Raw genomic sequence first — 13996 nt, 5'->3', positions numbered from 1 at the left:
TGTAGAAGTTTTCATGGGCTTTACAGTTAGTAAATTTGAGTAAATTTTACCTCTACATGACCTTAATATCAGAGAAGTACATCTGTTTGATATTCTAGTCCTTCACTACTAGAAATAATGCATTAAATAATAGATTTATTTTGAAAATCAAAATGAAGCGAGAAATGAGAGCACAACACAACAACTATTGAAATCTAAATATGCAGAACGCCGCTCCATTTCCCATTCATGTACCAGAAATAATAACCTGTCAATTCACAAGTACACATCTCAAACATCAAACAGCGATTATCCCACACTCTCCCGACTCACTCCAACCACTGGAAAACAAGCCACCACTGTGCATTACAATGCTGTCATTCACGCAGAATAAAGCACAAATCAATGCTGCCTCTGAAAGAAAATATCAAGCATGGATCTATGAAAGTAATTTTAAAAAACACATTTCAATTCAGCCACAAATAACACAAACAAGTTACCATCTGAGCTTTAAGGAAACATCATGGAGAACTACACAAAAAGAGGCTTTTCTGCTGCAATTTATGTAAATGATAAACGGGGTGTTTCAGCTCAAAACAAAGGAACTCAAGGACAGGTCAAGGAGGAGAAAATGTGTTTTTAATGTCTGTAAAAATATTTAAATAAAAAGCTATGAATGATCACACAAGGTGAGGTCTGACAAAATATAACCAGCCCCATTCATGAAGCCTTTGGTGTTCGGCATTTTGTTCATTGCCATCTTGTTTTTTTGCAACAAGAAGTGAACTAAGAGGGTGGAGCTAAGAACAACCAAATGCTGAACAAGACATATTTAGGCGACCAAAATGTTACAATAACTTTAAAGGGTTAAAGTTGTAAGACAAAAAATGCGGACAACACCCAGAACGGACAACGCCGTGGTAGCAACCTGTCAATCACAAGGTAGCCACACCCTAAAGCATACTCTGCTTTATGGTCTATTTGACTCTGAATGGGACCATAATTTACTAAATGAACATCATGCTGTATTGAAGAAGACTTGAAACTAGCGGTTGAGACCATAAACTCATGTTTACAATGTTTACTGAGGTAATAAATCAAGTAAGAAGTAGGCTCATTTTCTCATAGACTTCTATACAATCAGACTTCTTTTTGCAACCAGAGGAGTCGCCCCCTGCTGGCTATTAGAAAGAATGCAAGTTTAAGGCACTTCAGCATTGGCTTCACTTTTCAGACCCGGAGGTTACTCACTGGTTGTGACACAAACAAAAATTCCAAACATTTGCTTGTGTCAGTTCCTCAAATGTTTTGTATCATTGTTGCATGAATATATTTGGGTTTTGGACTGTTGGTTGGACACAAAAAGTTATTTGAAGATGTCAAATATGCACAAATAAATCAAATAAGCACAGAAACCAATTATTGACACATTAATTGACAATGAAAATAATCTTCAGCTGTAGTCTTAGTATATTTTGGATAATTCCTCTTTATAATAGCCCATCATTTTCAGGTATAAATGTGTATAATACTGTGAGTGTGTGTTGCTGATGCCAAAGAAAAACTCGTTTGAAAAATGTAAAGTCATTGGAGAAAAAGTTTAAACACCTCTCAACCGTAATAGCACAACAATTTGCCTACGTAAAAGCAAAGACAGCACACTTCAACGAGCCACTTCAACACAACAACGTACAACACACAAATTCCCACAGTCCACTTCAGTGTGCGGCTGTACAGCGCGGCGAACAAAGCCATCATACACTTCAATACAATCCCCACACAAACACACCAGCCTCTTATATGGTAATACAGGCCAACACATAAAACTCCTCTTTAATCTAATGACTAAAGCAGAGTGCTTCACACACACTTTAGGGTGTATTTAGCACAAATAAAGACGCCTCTCACCCAGACCTGCTTTTAATTTAAAAAGAACAAAATTGTTGTATTTAGTCTTTAATGTACCTTTATTAATAGTTGGATTAAAATATTATGCGACTTAGTCGCACCATAAGACCCCACTTTCATGTTGGGATGGAAATAAAAGCAATAAATCCAATAAAATCACATTCACACTGGCGCTGCAGGTGCGTATTATATGAATAATTTAGTAAAACTGAATCCTTGTGATGTGGCTGATCTCAGGATGGAGGGTATTTGTAGCATCAAATGTGGTAAAACATGCCAGAAAATGCTAAAAACAATGTTAGTGACAGTTACAGTAGATGTTTACACCTCCACTGATTTAACCACATTACAGAACATAAAAAACTAAGACCTTACTACTGATACATATCAATATCTAAGAGCCAGGTTACTCCTACTTTTACATATAAAATAATACTTGAATTTACCACATAATAATAACTAATGTCTTCTATCTTTTAAAATAATCCTTTGGGAATGCCAGGATAATATATACACTGTACATGGAAATTACAATTTGATTTCCAGATTCTCTTAGATTTTGACATGTATTTTGATCTCTCTCGTCATGAACATTCAATCATTACATCTATTTAATATATAATAAGATATCAATAATCCAATTTATTGTGTTTATTGTTTGTATTCAAAGCCCATGTGCTTTATATACAGATTTAGATTTTCACATTATGTCTTTTTGAGACCGTCCATAACACAAACATTCTTGTTAACGCTTAAAAGCCTCTCAACCGCTCCAACACAAAATACTGATGTTAGTATTCATATCAATAGTAATCATCGAGTGAAAAGCAGAAAAAGATGTAATCTTTAAAATACAATATTACATTTAGCCCCGAGCGTCACACTGATGACTGACTTTCTCACCAACAAAGCTCTCCGCCTCACATACAATCACCTCGGCTCCCTCAGCGAGCGAGCTCTGCTTTCAGGTCGCCTTTTTAATTTACCAGCATTGAATAGAGGGACGTCTCTATGGATTGGAGTGTGACTGAAGTGTGTGTGCAGCTTGTTGGGGTCCGCATTCCTCCCTCTGGAGCCGACAAACATGTGTGAGGTCTGCTTTCACGTGTTCGTCTATAGAAAGCACAGAAACCACTCTGCTTTTCAAGCCCGTGGCCTTGGCTGCAGCTTTAGACACGTACAAGGTTACCAATGACTCCTATTCTTTGAAAATATCTCTCTCTCTCGCTTATTCTGTTCTTTGTGAAACTACAAACCCACACACATGCTGTAATTAACAAAGAAAATACACACTAAAAACACACATTGGCCTTGCTTTTTTCCCCCTCCTACACACAGTTTCTTCATTCCGTCTACCTTTCTCTCTCTTCCTCTCGCTTGGAAATATTTCAGGAATTATACAAACAAAAGAGTAAAGATAATCACAGCAATTGTTCCGTTTCCAATAGAGCCATTTGCTAAGCCCCCCCCCCATAATATATAATATAATTTGTTGGCGGAGTATTGTGAATAAAGAATATATTAAATTGAGCTCACCGGTCCCAATGCGAGAACGTACAAGAACAACAATGTTCTTGCACAGTAGGTTCAGTCAATATATTGTTTTATTATAAGCTAAGTAAACGTTTAGTTGTGACTCCCTATAGCTTTCATTATCTAATACGAAACTAAATTATCCCGCTTTTAGTTGCGTGAAAGTTTCACTGTGTAAAACCAGCCTAAAAGTGAACCACCGTCACCTGGCGATCAATACCAACAATAACAATGACGACTTTATTCACTGTTACAACCATTAAAAAGCAAAAGCAGCATTTGTATACATGCAGTATACCTTCAGTAGCTAGTATTATGGTAATGGTAATTAATGATGTGCTAAGGTACTCTGCTAATGTTAGCTCCACAGGTTGTTACTTTGAAAGGTCATGTTTTTAGAAACGTATATCTCCTTACACAACGTTTAACGAGCACTAGCTCAAAATCCACAAAACCAGCCTGAAAATGAAGAACAATAGCATGAGAGTGTATGGACCAGAGCCGCATAGTTGTCAGACCCCGGTCAGAGCTGGCCGATGCTACGCTCTGATTGGCCGGTCTGCATTCAAAGGGTCAATTATTCGTTTCACAATTGATTTTCACATACAAACAAACACACACACATTATAGGATCACACACACATAAGCAGTGGCAGCATTGTGTCTCTTATTTGTTCTCTCATGATCCCCCACTCTCTGTTTCTAACTCTATTGGTCTCCACTTCTGTCGCTTTGTCTCAAATATACACACACACACACACACACACGCACACACACTCAATCATCTTCTATCTGCCCTATACATCTTTACACTTTCACCATGGCAACTGACAGAGTGAGACGACGACAGCGTTGGCTGTTTTCAAATGCTTATAATGGCACTGGCCTTGTCACAACAATATGGGAGAGAGAGAGAAGGAGAGAGGGAGAGAGAGAGATAGAGAGAGAGATGGAGAGAGAAAGAGAGAGAGAGAGAGAGATGGAGAGAGAAAGAGAGAGAGAGAGAGAGAGAGAGAGAGAGAGAGAGAGAAGGAGGCTCCAGCCTGTAAGAACAAAGAGCTGTAAATCATACGTGTGTTCTTGTCTTTCACAGTTAGGGTCCAGGAGCTTCTTTGAAAAGTTATGCGTCTCGAGCTGCACACACCAGCGTGACTCACAGCTTTGTGTCTGGCTTTGGACACTTTATTGTACACAACACCATCAGCTTGACTTCTCCAGCAGACCACAATCAGCAAAAGAAACATGAGTCATCTGTTCACTGAAACGACCATTCATCCTCTGTGTATCCAACTGTCCTCTCTGTGACAGAGAAAAAGATTGTGGATGTCATAAAGATGTGTTGGTGGGAAAACAGAACAACAGCAGTGGGCATTGAGTCCAATGACTGTGTGTTATGTGAAAGTGGTCGCTCACAGTGCTCCAAATTAAACGACAAAATACGCTGTTTGTTGATGCCCTCTAGAGCGACACATAGAAGCATTTTCTGGTCTGATGCCCCGAAGCAGAACAACATCATTTGTCTTCCAAAACACTCACAAACAAATGTTGAAAAATAAATCTGTTTTATGATAGGACAACTTTACAAAAGTAAGACAGAAGTTATGTCTGGTATTGCCGATGGACAATTTGGTGCTATGAGTAGCTCTCGGTCACTTTCATTTTGTCATTTAGCTCTCAGAAGGAAAAAAGGTTGGAGACCCCTATTCTAGAGGACAGTTTTGAAATGTATAGTATTGTGCTAAACTTAGTTTAGACCAGTACTACAAATATATGTTGGTTTACTGAATAACAGGCTGGGTATTGGTGTTTAAATCTCAGATATCGAGCAGACAGTGTGGGTGGGTTTGACTGTAAAACTAACTGTGAAAAATGCATGCATGAAAAAAATTGTTTCAAATGCGTCTGACCAGGCTCCAGAGACCTAAAACTTGTCTGTGTCAGCGTACACTGAGTAATCACACAAGGTAAGGAAAAACTTTCTTCAAATAGCAGATTACTAAATGTAAAAAAACTCACTGTACTGTATCCCCGACGTACCGTTTATATAGCCGCACAACAGTGCCAAATACCTGTATATTTTTAGGTTCAATATGAAACCTGATCAATAAATGACATTCCCAGGTGAGGAGTCATTTGTCACAGAGAACAACTGATTCAGCACTTCGAGGATCTGGCACCTATTGTAGGTTGGAACACAGGAAGTACAGCGTGAAACTCATAAATCTCTCCCTGTTTCTCCCAGAGGGTCCCAGCTTAATATACTGCAGCTGCACACCACACCCCAAAAACAACAACCTATACGCTTTCCTGACAAACTCCATCTGAGGAAATATCTATTTGGCATTTGTTGTTTTCAATCACTACTTTAATGTCTCGAAAAAAAAAACAGGAAGCGTTGATAAATGGCTCATTACTACAGTGAGAGTGAGAGTTCCTGTTCTCAAACTATGAACATATGTTTTTCTACATGTGATCGAGTTGGTTTTTTTAAACAGCTCAGGGAACTCAAGCAGACATAAATCAACATGGCTGTAATTTATCAGATTTAAATTACATTTTTCAGCGCAGTGAATTAGCCCGTAGCAACTGGCAGCAACTGTCACATGAATACACACATATGCAGACTTACATACTGTATACGTACTCAGAAACACACTCAGAGGGCAGATGTTTCTGTGCTTTGTCATGCAGGACCTTGTCTCGCACTTGTCTCTTGAATTTCACTAATCAGAGGCGCTTAAAAAGCAGTTGCCTGAGAGACTCGTTGGGCTCGTTTCAGCACCAGGCCAAAACACACACACACACACATGAAAGGGAATTATTCAGAGAGCACCTCTCTCCACTTTATTTCTCTGCTTATTAAACTTTGATTTGATTTGTCTCGAAGCGGCATTCATTGTTTAACAGTTTCCATTTTTAATGCTCATTGTGCTGATGAAAGATAATGATAATGAGAGAGAGAGTTGAGTTTACAGTAAATAAGTGCACGCACATGAAGTTTGTGCATATGCTTTGTGTGTGTGAGTGTAGCCTCTCTCTCTCTGCGTGCGTGCTCCATGCTAATAAGTCAAGGTGTTAGCATTAGCTCGCGGGCGGTGCAGGATGCTACAGGGATAGCAGCGCCTCTCTACTTCCTCTGCCATGCTGCCAGGCCTGAGGCTCTCTAACTTTAACAAACTCCATCCTCCACGAAACACACTCACTCTCAGTCGTTCTTCCTTCACTCCCTCTGCCTCCGCTTTAATCTCATGCTCTCATTTCCAAACTTTTCTTTCTTGTAAAACTTTCCTTGGAGTTCTCTTCCATCACCCGGAGGTAGACTCTGAGGTTAGCAGCAGGACACGTTTAGTTTGGTTGTTTGGTCACAGAGGTGTGACAGAGTCAACTTTAGTGCTGAGGTCGTCTAACCTTACATATGCATATTGCATATGCATTGGCTTGCAGCTCCGCCTTACTAAGCATAGACGCTTTGACCTGTGGTGATTTCAGAGGCCTGAAATAAGGTCTGTGGTTAACACAAGCTTCAGAGATTTTAACTTTTTGTTCTACGATATAAAAAGTCAGTAAATATCCCACATGTGAATTGTGAAGCTTTTATATGTCTTATAAAAGACGGCTGCTAACAAGTGGCTAAATGAGACTACTAAACGTCATCATGCCGACTCGTCCACCTCTACAGCCTCGTTGTGTGTACTCATGCTCATGCAACCGTGGTGTAGTTCGTTTATAGCCTAACGTTAGCTTTTTACGTCTGGTGATTGCATTCACACTTTAAAAATCATAAAAGTGGTGTTCATTTGATCGGAATAAAACGTTTAAGTATAAATGTTTGTTTGTCACAGAGCTTATTTTCTGCAATAATCCAAAACCCAATGGAAAAATCCGACTGACTTTTTGTCGAGGGAACCAGGGCGATGCTAACTTCCCGGTTGGTCTACAAAAATACGTCATCCCTGCACAGCTCTATGTGGCTGGCCAATCATAGCCTACACTTAAACTCTATCAAGTAAACTCTTCAAGTGGAATTCAGTGACGCAAGACACAAGCCACATGCCTCAATCAAATCATGAGTCAACTTGGCCCAACGAATTTACCAAGAAAAATAAAGCTGAAAACACGCTGCCGCCACAGCGCAGCGGCGCGTCATATGACACACGTCAAGTACCTCCCCAAGCACCAATAGGAAGCGTTGCGCTGCAGCGCTGTGATATTACTACTTTTACTAAAGCAAAAGCTCTGAGTAACGTTAGGCTACTACTTCCACCTCTGCATTAGCTTTAAATCATGTGTGGACACCCACTACTTCAACATGATTTCTCACCTGAAGAGCCAATCTCCAGAGTTATGGCTCACCAGGCAATATCTTTTTTGCCATTGTAGGTTATATAGCTCGGGATATTTCTCAACAACTAGGCTCCCCTCATCGATTCATCGACACACATGAGAGACAGCAACAGGAAGAAGTGAGTGAGGAGATCGGAGGTCGACGTTTGGTGGCGGTGTGTTTTGGCCTTAACCTTTTGTCCCAATTCTCTTCTTGAACCCTCCTCCTATATCGCTTTTACAAATTGTTTTCTGCTATTTGTAAGACTTTTGGAGCTAAGTAGGTCATGAATACTGGGCTTCCACAGGAACGCCCAGCCAAATATGGGAACATTTTACCATGTCTTGCCATTATAACAGCAGATGCAGCATTGGAACATCATCAAAATATTTTGCATCAAATGACCGGCTAACTGTAGATTACTGTGAATTTAATGAGGGGGAAACTTTTAGAGTTTAATTAAGGAAGTAGTTCTACAACCAGTCCAGATGGTAACAAGAAATCTAAGGATGTATCTAAGAAAAGATGCAAGGAGAGATGCAGAGAAGGAAGATGATGGGCGCTCAATATATAGTGACAAAATAGTATGGAAAAAGTGGTCTGGCTACTTTCTCTCTCCTGGTTTAGTCTTTCATGTGGTTCTTTTTCTCTTAATTTGCTATTCAATCACTTGTCTCGTCTCTATTTTAATCATGAATATAAGTAAGCTCCTTTAATCATCTCTGCTTGGTTGGTTTAGTCTGTTTAATCAATATCCGTAGAAGTGAACTGCAGCTGTTGCATCAGCAGCTGCTAATAAAGCTTCAAATAAATATCAAATATCGCTCCTCATCCTCTCCTTCACTTTCACACTTCCTCCTCTGTCGCGAATGCGTCTGTCATGTTGGTTTACTCTCAGTCAGTTCTATGATTTGTATTTGTCTCTGTGTGTATTAATGCCGGCTGTGTGTGGATCTATTCCCAAACGTGTCATCAGTGTTTTCAGGCTGTTTGATTTGACTTTCTCGTGCCCTCTTTCTTCTCATTTTTCCTCTTGCCTCAAAACTTTTGGTGTTTGTTTTACACTATTTCTGTCACACGCCTTTCTCCTCATTAACTATTAACATGTTCAGTCTCTCTGTTCCTCTTCTGCCTCTTTTTGCATCTTTCTATATTTCTCTTTCTCCTCTCTTTCTCTCAACACTTCTCTCTTTAGAGTGTATGTTTTCCATCTTCTCCTCCTTTACTTCTTAACTCCTCTCCTTCTCTTTTAATCAGGTTTTTCTCCTCCACATTAAATCTGCCTCATTAAATTCACCTGACTAAGGAGATTTTGGAAGTTAGCCTGCAGTCAGTCTCTTTCTCTCGGTCTCAGGTGGATGAGAACTCATTATGTGTTACCAAATATCTGTTTAACCCAGTTAGAGCATTGGCACACACCTACGCAGATATGGCAGTATTATAATTATTCCCTTTTTTTCTGTCTTTCTAAGTCAGCTGGCTTCTTTCATCTTCTCCTCTCTCACATCTTTTACTCTCACATCCAGAATATTAGGACCATTTCCCTGGCGCAGAGGTTAACACGCATTCATGCATGACTGAAGTGGAAAATCGTTCTTGGCAGTGTCACTTAGACAGCCTATTTAATTTACTCATTGGCAAAGTCAAAAAAGGATGAGATGCAAGAGATTAGCAGACATGCCAGTTCCTTAAACTGTCTTTAACTTGATAAGCCTTTTATGTTGTCAATTAATCCTCTATTTTGATATGAATCGATGAATTGTTTAGTAAAAATAGTGAAACATGCTGATCATACCATAATCTTCAAATTGTTACCATAAAAAATTATTATACATTTTAAATTTATGATAAAATAAAATAGAGAAAAGCAGCAAATCCTAAATATTCAGATGGAACTAGCATCTTTAGCCATCAGATTAATGATCTAAACCATGAATTGATTATCAGAATTGTTTTTTGATTGCTTTATCGATTAATTATTTGTTAACAGCAACTAATAATTTAAGCACTATTTAAGTATTTTTAAACAGCAAAATTAATAAATGAACATTGTTCTGCCAAACTTAAATAATTTACTAATATCAAGTAATTTAAAAAGAAAAAAATCTATCTTGTTTCACAACTTTTTTTTCTTACATATCTTAAAAACACTGATATTAAAACACATTATTATTACAACACAGGCTCATTCATGCATTCTGGCGATGCACAGTAGTTGGGCGATTCTGGGCGGAGGTCATGGTAAACCTGTCCGACATCCTCAACCTCAGCATCCCCCTCTCCCCTTCCATCTCTCTGTTAGGCCATCTCTCCTCTACATATTCCCGATTACATATTTAAAAAGAAACTAAATATTAGATTTTTTTTTTCATTTCAGCTCAGTGTGAGAGTCATTACTGCGTTTTGCTGTCAAGCTAGTTTCTCTCCTCTCTGTGATTCTCCAAGAGCGGAGTTGTGCGCGCACACACAGATGGCATTCAAACACTCGGCAGTCCGCTAACTTGTTGATCTCACTACCAATATTAGCTGCTTTGTTTCAACAATGATCAGAAATTCAACCGTGGTGCTCTGTCTACTCTGTAATTTAAACCAAGTAAGAATAGAAGAGCCATGAGTAAGGGAAAGACCGCTAGCCGCCAGGCTAATTTATGCAGTGTAAAATGCCGTAGGCTGAAGGTAATAGTGGAGAATATTGACCCAAAGCAGTCAACCTAGGGGAAATGCTGGAAAGACAGAATGAAATGATCAATCAACCATTGGCTCAATCTGTTAACGGACAACTCAAACCTAGAAAAGCTCACAGCCACCCTAAAGGACAATCTGATCCCGACACATAACACCTGGTCTCCTTTCCTGCAGTTTATCCACAGCTGCCTCCTCTCTACACAGCCTCACTCACTCAAATCCTCCCAACCCCAATCTGACAACCCACAGTGACAAAATACCTCACAGTATGCTTGCTCAACACTGCATGACAGGAACCCACTTTTTGTTTCTTTTGTATGTCTCAATGTCTTCCTGTCTGTGTTGTTGTTTTGTGAATACTTTTGTCTTGTAAATACTTCTGTTATCCACCAGTCTTAAGTCTTAATAATAAAAACAACAACACAGACTCATACAGTCAATCACACAGCTACAACACCATTACCCGAAGAGTACCATTTCACTAATGGTGCAGATAGACGAGAACTGACACGGCTAAATTTACTCTTGCACAATTTCTCTCACTGCTGCCAAGCAGCATCGCTCCTTCTCTGCTGCTTGTATTATTATGCTGTGCAGTTACATAAATGAAAATTTAACAATCAATGTTTTCCTGAGCAAGAAGTCAATCGCTCAAACTGTCTGAACACTGGAGAGCCTCATAATATCGCATGTAAATTCATGGCTGGGAGCGAATATGTCGTGCCCCAGTCCTCAAGGACAGCATCTTCGACCTCGTCTACCACACCAGCATCGTCTCTCTGTTCACTCACCAGGTTCGCAGACGCAGGTGTGCCGCTCCCATTGGTCGGAACAGCGGCTGTGAGCGGAGCAAGGAGACGAGACGCAGGGGTTGCCAACGTTACAGCCGGTCTCTACTTTGACAGCTCTCGACGGGCGTGGCAGGGGAGGGGCGTCAGGACGTACACCCAACCGAACGCCCTGCAGAAAGAGAGAGAGAGGTTTATGTTAGAGGTAAACTCGTGGTTGTACGACTCCGCCAACCAGTTAAGTTGCAGTTTACATCCATGTCAGTCCAAAATGTCATCACATCATTATCATCACTTCATTATTTTATCCTGTTAGACATCTGTGTGAAACTGTTATAATAAGCATATGAATTCTTGATATCGCTTTCAAGAGAATGGGACGGACGCAGTGACCTTTGACAACCTAAATCTAATCCGTTCGTCCTTGAGTCAAAGTGCATATGAGAGAAGTTTGCCTTCAGGGCTTTCTGCCAGAATGGGTTTATTTTAATATAATGTATAATTTAATTTATAACTCAAACCATGATCTTTACCTCAACCTAACAAAGTAGGTTTGATGCCTAAACCTAAGGAGATTTCTGGCAGCCCTGAAAGCAAACTTCTCCGATGTGCAGTCAAAGTGGACGTTTGTGCCAAATTTGAAGAAATTCGCTCAAGGCGTTCCTGAGACATTGCATTCACAAGTAAGGGACGTACGGACGGAGGGATGACTGGTCGGACAACCCGAAAATATATTGAAAAAAAGAGAAGTTGGCAGCTTCATTCATTTACAGAAATCATTCTATCCCAAACTTGTTTTTTAGCCCATTTCCATCTCTTATGTGCTTAATATTTCCAGCTTCCTTCATCCATCAATAAACATGATAAATTCCATTCATCCATCCTCACCTGTATGCATCCTTTTATTCCGTTTTGGACTTCTCCAGAGCCCAGCACTCCTCCCACATGCAGATGTTTCACCTTCAAACCATGAATCTCATTTCCCACTATCACTGTTCCCTAATGGGGAGAGAAAGAGGGGGGAAAGGAAGGGCAAAGATTATTATTATTAATAGCTGTATGCAAACTCAACAGCTGAACAAAGATACACAAGGAGCACATTTGAATACCATTATCTGACAACGCAGAAGAACTCTGTAATTTATTTGATATGAATATTTTAAGGTAGTCAATATAAGGGATGAATAAATGAGCCACAGCGAGGGAAAGAGATTGTCAACCACAAAGGCTTGTGTAAAAATATACAATGAGAAATTCATATTTTATTAGTTTACAGCATGAAAAGTCTATACAGTAAACTAGAAAGAAGATACAAATGTTTTTCCTTTTTTTTTTCTGATCACCAACTAGAAGTCATGTTTTTCTATATTTTCATTTACCACAATATCAATGAGCAGCCAGGTTTCAGTCGATGGGAGGATGAGGGGAACCGCAGAGTGAATGATTGACTTTATTAAATAAAAGAAAACAATAACATGCAGTCATTGTGGAGAAGGTCAATACTCAACACTGACCGTGTGTGAGGCAATGTTGACAGGCAACAACCACGAAAAAATAATCAATGAGCCCCATTTATCACCGTTTTCAGCAGCAGTGGAAGAAGCTAAAATGGAGGTTGAGATCTGGCTGATAACAGCTGCACGCATGCCAAAAATGTTCAAAGGCAATTACTGTTTAATTGGCAGCAATAATGTTTAATAATTTCCTATTTTAAAATGTTTTCTGCACTATTTACTCTAAGTGTTACTTGATGCACTTTGAAGAATAAATAGCCTGGTGAACCACAATAAAAAGATGAAAAGACATAATTTGCTGGCAGATAATTTAAGAATTAAATCAGCATGAAAACAAAACATGTCGTTTCGCCGAAACAAAGCCAAAGATGACAATAATACAGAGTGTGTTTTCTCTTCTGTGTGCATGTTACTGTCACGTGTGTACATACCTCATATAAACACATGTGCGCACACTTCAAACAGACATCATGTGGTACAATTTGAAATATTAATCCACTACAGATTAGGGAAACTAGGATTACCAGCCCATTTTTTAGAGAGACTGAGGCCATCCAGGGTTACAAAATGTCTGTGTGTTGTGAACATATTTGTGTGTGTTTCTTTGAAACGAAAAGGAAAAAAAAGGTTATGGGATAATACCATCCAGGACTGTAAAATGGAAAAGGTGGACCGGGGTGACGCAGCAGAGCAGACAGCTAGCAGCTAGCGACCTGGTACAACACCCACTTGTCACTGAAAGCGGCCACGCCCTTAATTATGACGAACTTTAAGCCTTAATATAATTTCTGTAAACATGTTTATTTCTGCTATAAAGTCGGCGTTTTGACATTTTAACATTTTTGGAGCAAGCCTCAAGTGGCCTTTCGAAGAACTGTAGTTTTTGGCAAGATAATGTGATAATATCACTGGTTCCCAGTGGAAATGTTCTGAAGTGATCTGCCTTATTCCTGTTTCAAACTAGTTTATGGAACATTTTTGAAACCATGCTGAGGAATTATTTCATGCCATGTGCAGAATCTTTCCTGCTTTGACACTAATCTGACTGAAAGCAAGATTATATGTAAATGATTTGCTAATATGCTCATATCTGTTGCAGCAATCTCCTGCACCGTACTGGCTCATAGCAGGAAGTGAGGAAGAAGTCTGCGTATATGGAGATATTTCAGATTAGAGGATATTAAAAAAAAAGGATTTCTTGCCTTCATTCTTATTAAATACTTTACAATTCAAATTAGAGTTTTCTACTTAATAGGCAGAAAAAA

General features: G+C 39.3%; 1 protein-coding gene across 2 annotated transcripts in view; it reads right to left on the bottom strand.

The window, feature by feature from the left end:
- Positions 1-13996, bottom strand: part of celsr3 (cadherin, EGF LAG seven-pass G-type receptor 3) — a 125538-nt gene that overhangs the window by 45796 nt on the left and 65746 nt on the right. For both annotated transcript variants that reach the window (XM_037772995.1, XM_037772996.1), the window contains 2 exons: positions 12106-12216; positions 11221-11389 (listed from right to left, as the gene is read on the bottom strand). In XM_037772995.1, coding sequence (XP_037628923.1) covers positions 11221-11389; positions 12106-12216 — 280 coding nt within the window. The remainder of the gene's footprint in view (positions 1-11220; positions 11390-12105; positions 12217-13996) is intronic.

The sequence above is a fragment of the Sebastes umbrosus genome, chromosome 6 (genome assembly GCF_015220745.1).
Source record: "Sebastes umbrosus isolate fSebUmb1 chromosome 6, fSebUmb1.pri, whole genome shotgun sequence".
NCBI lineage: Eukaryota > Metazoa > Chordata > Actinopteri > Perciformes > Sebastidae > Sebastes > Sebastes umbrosus.
This window is presented reverse-complemented; position numbering and strand designations above follow the sequence as displayed.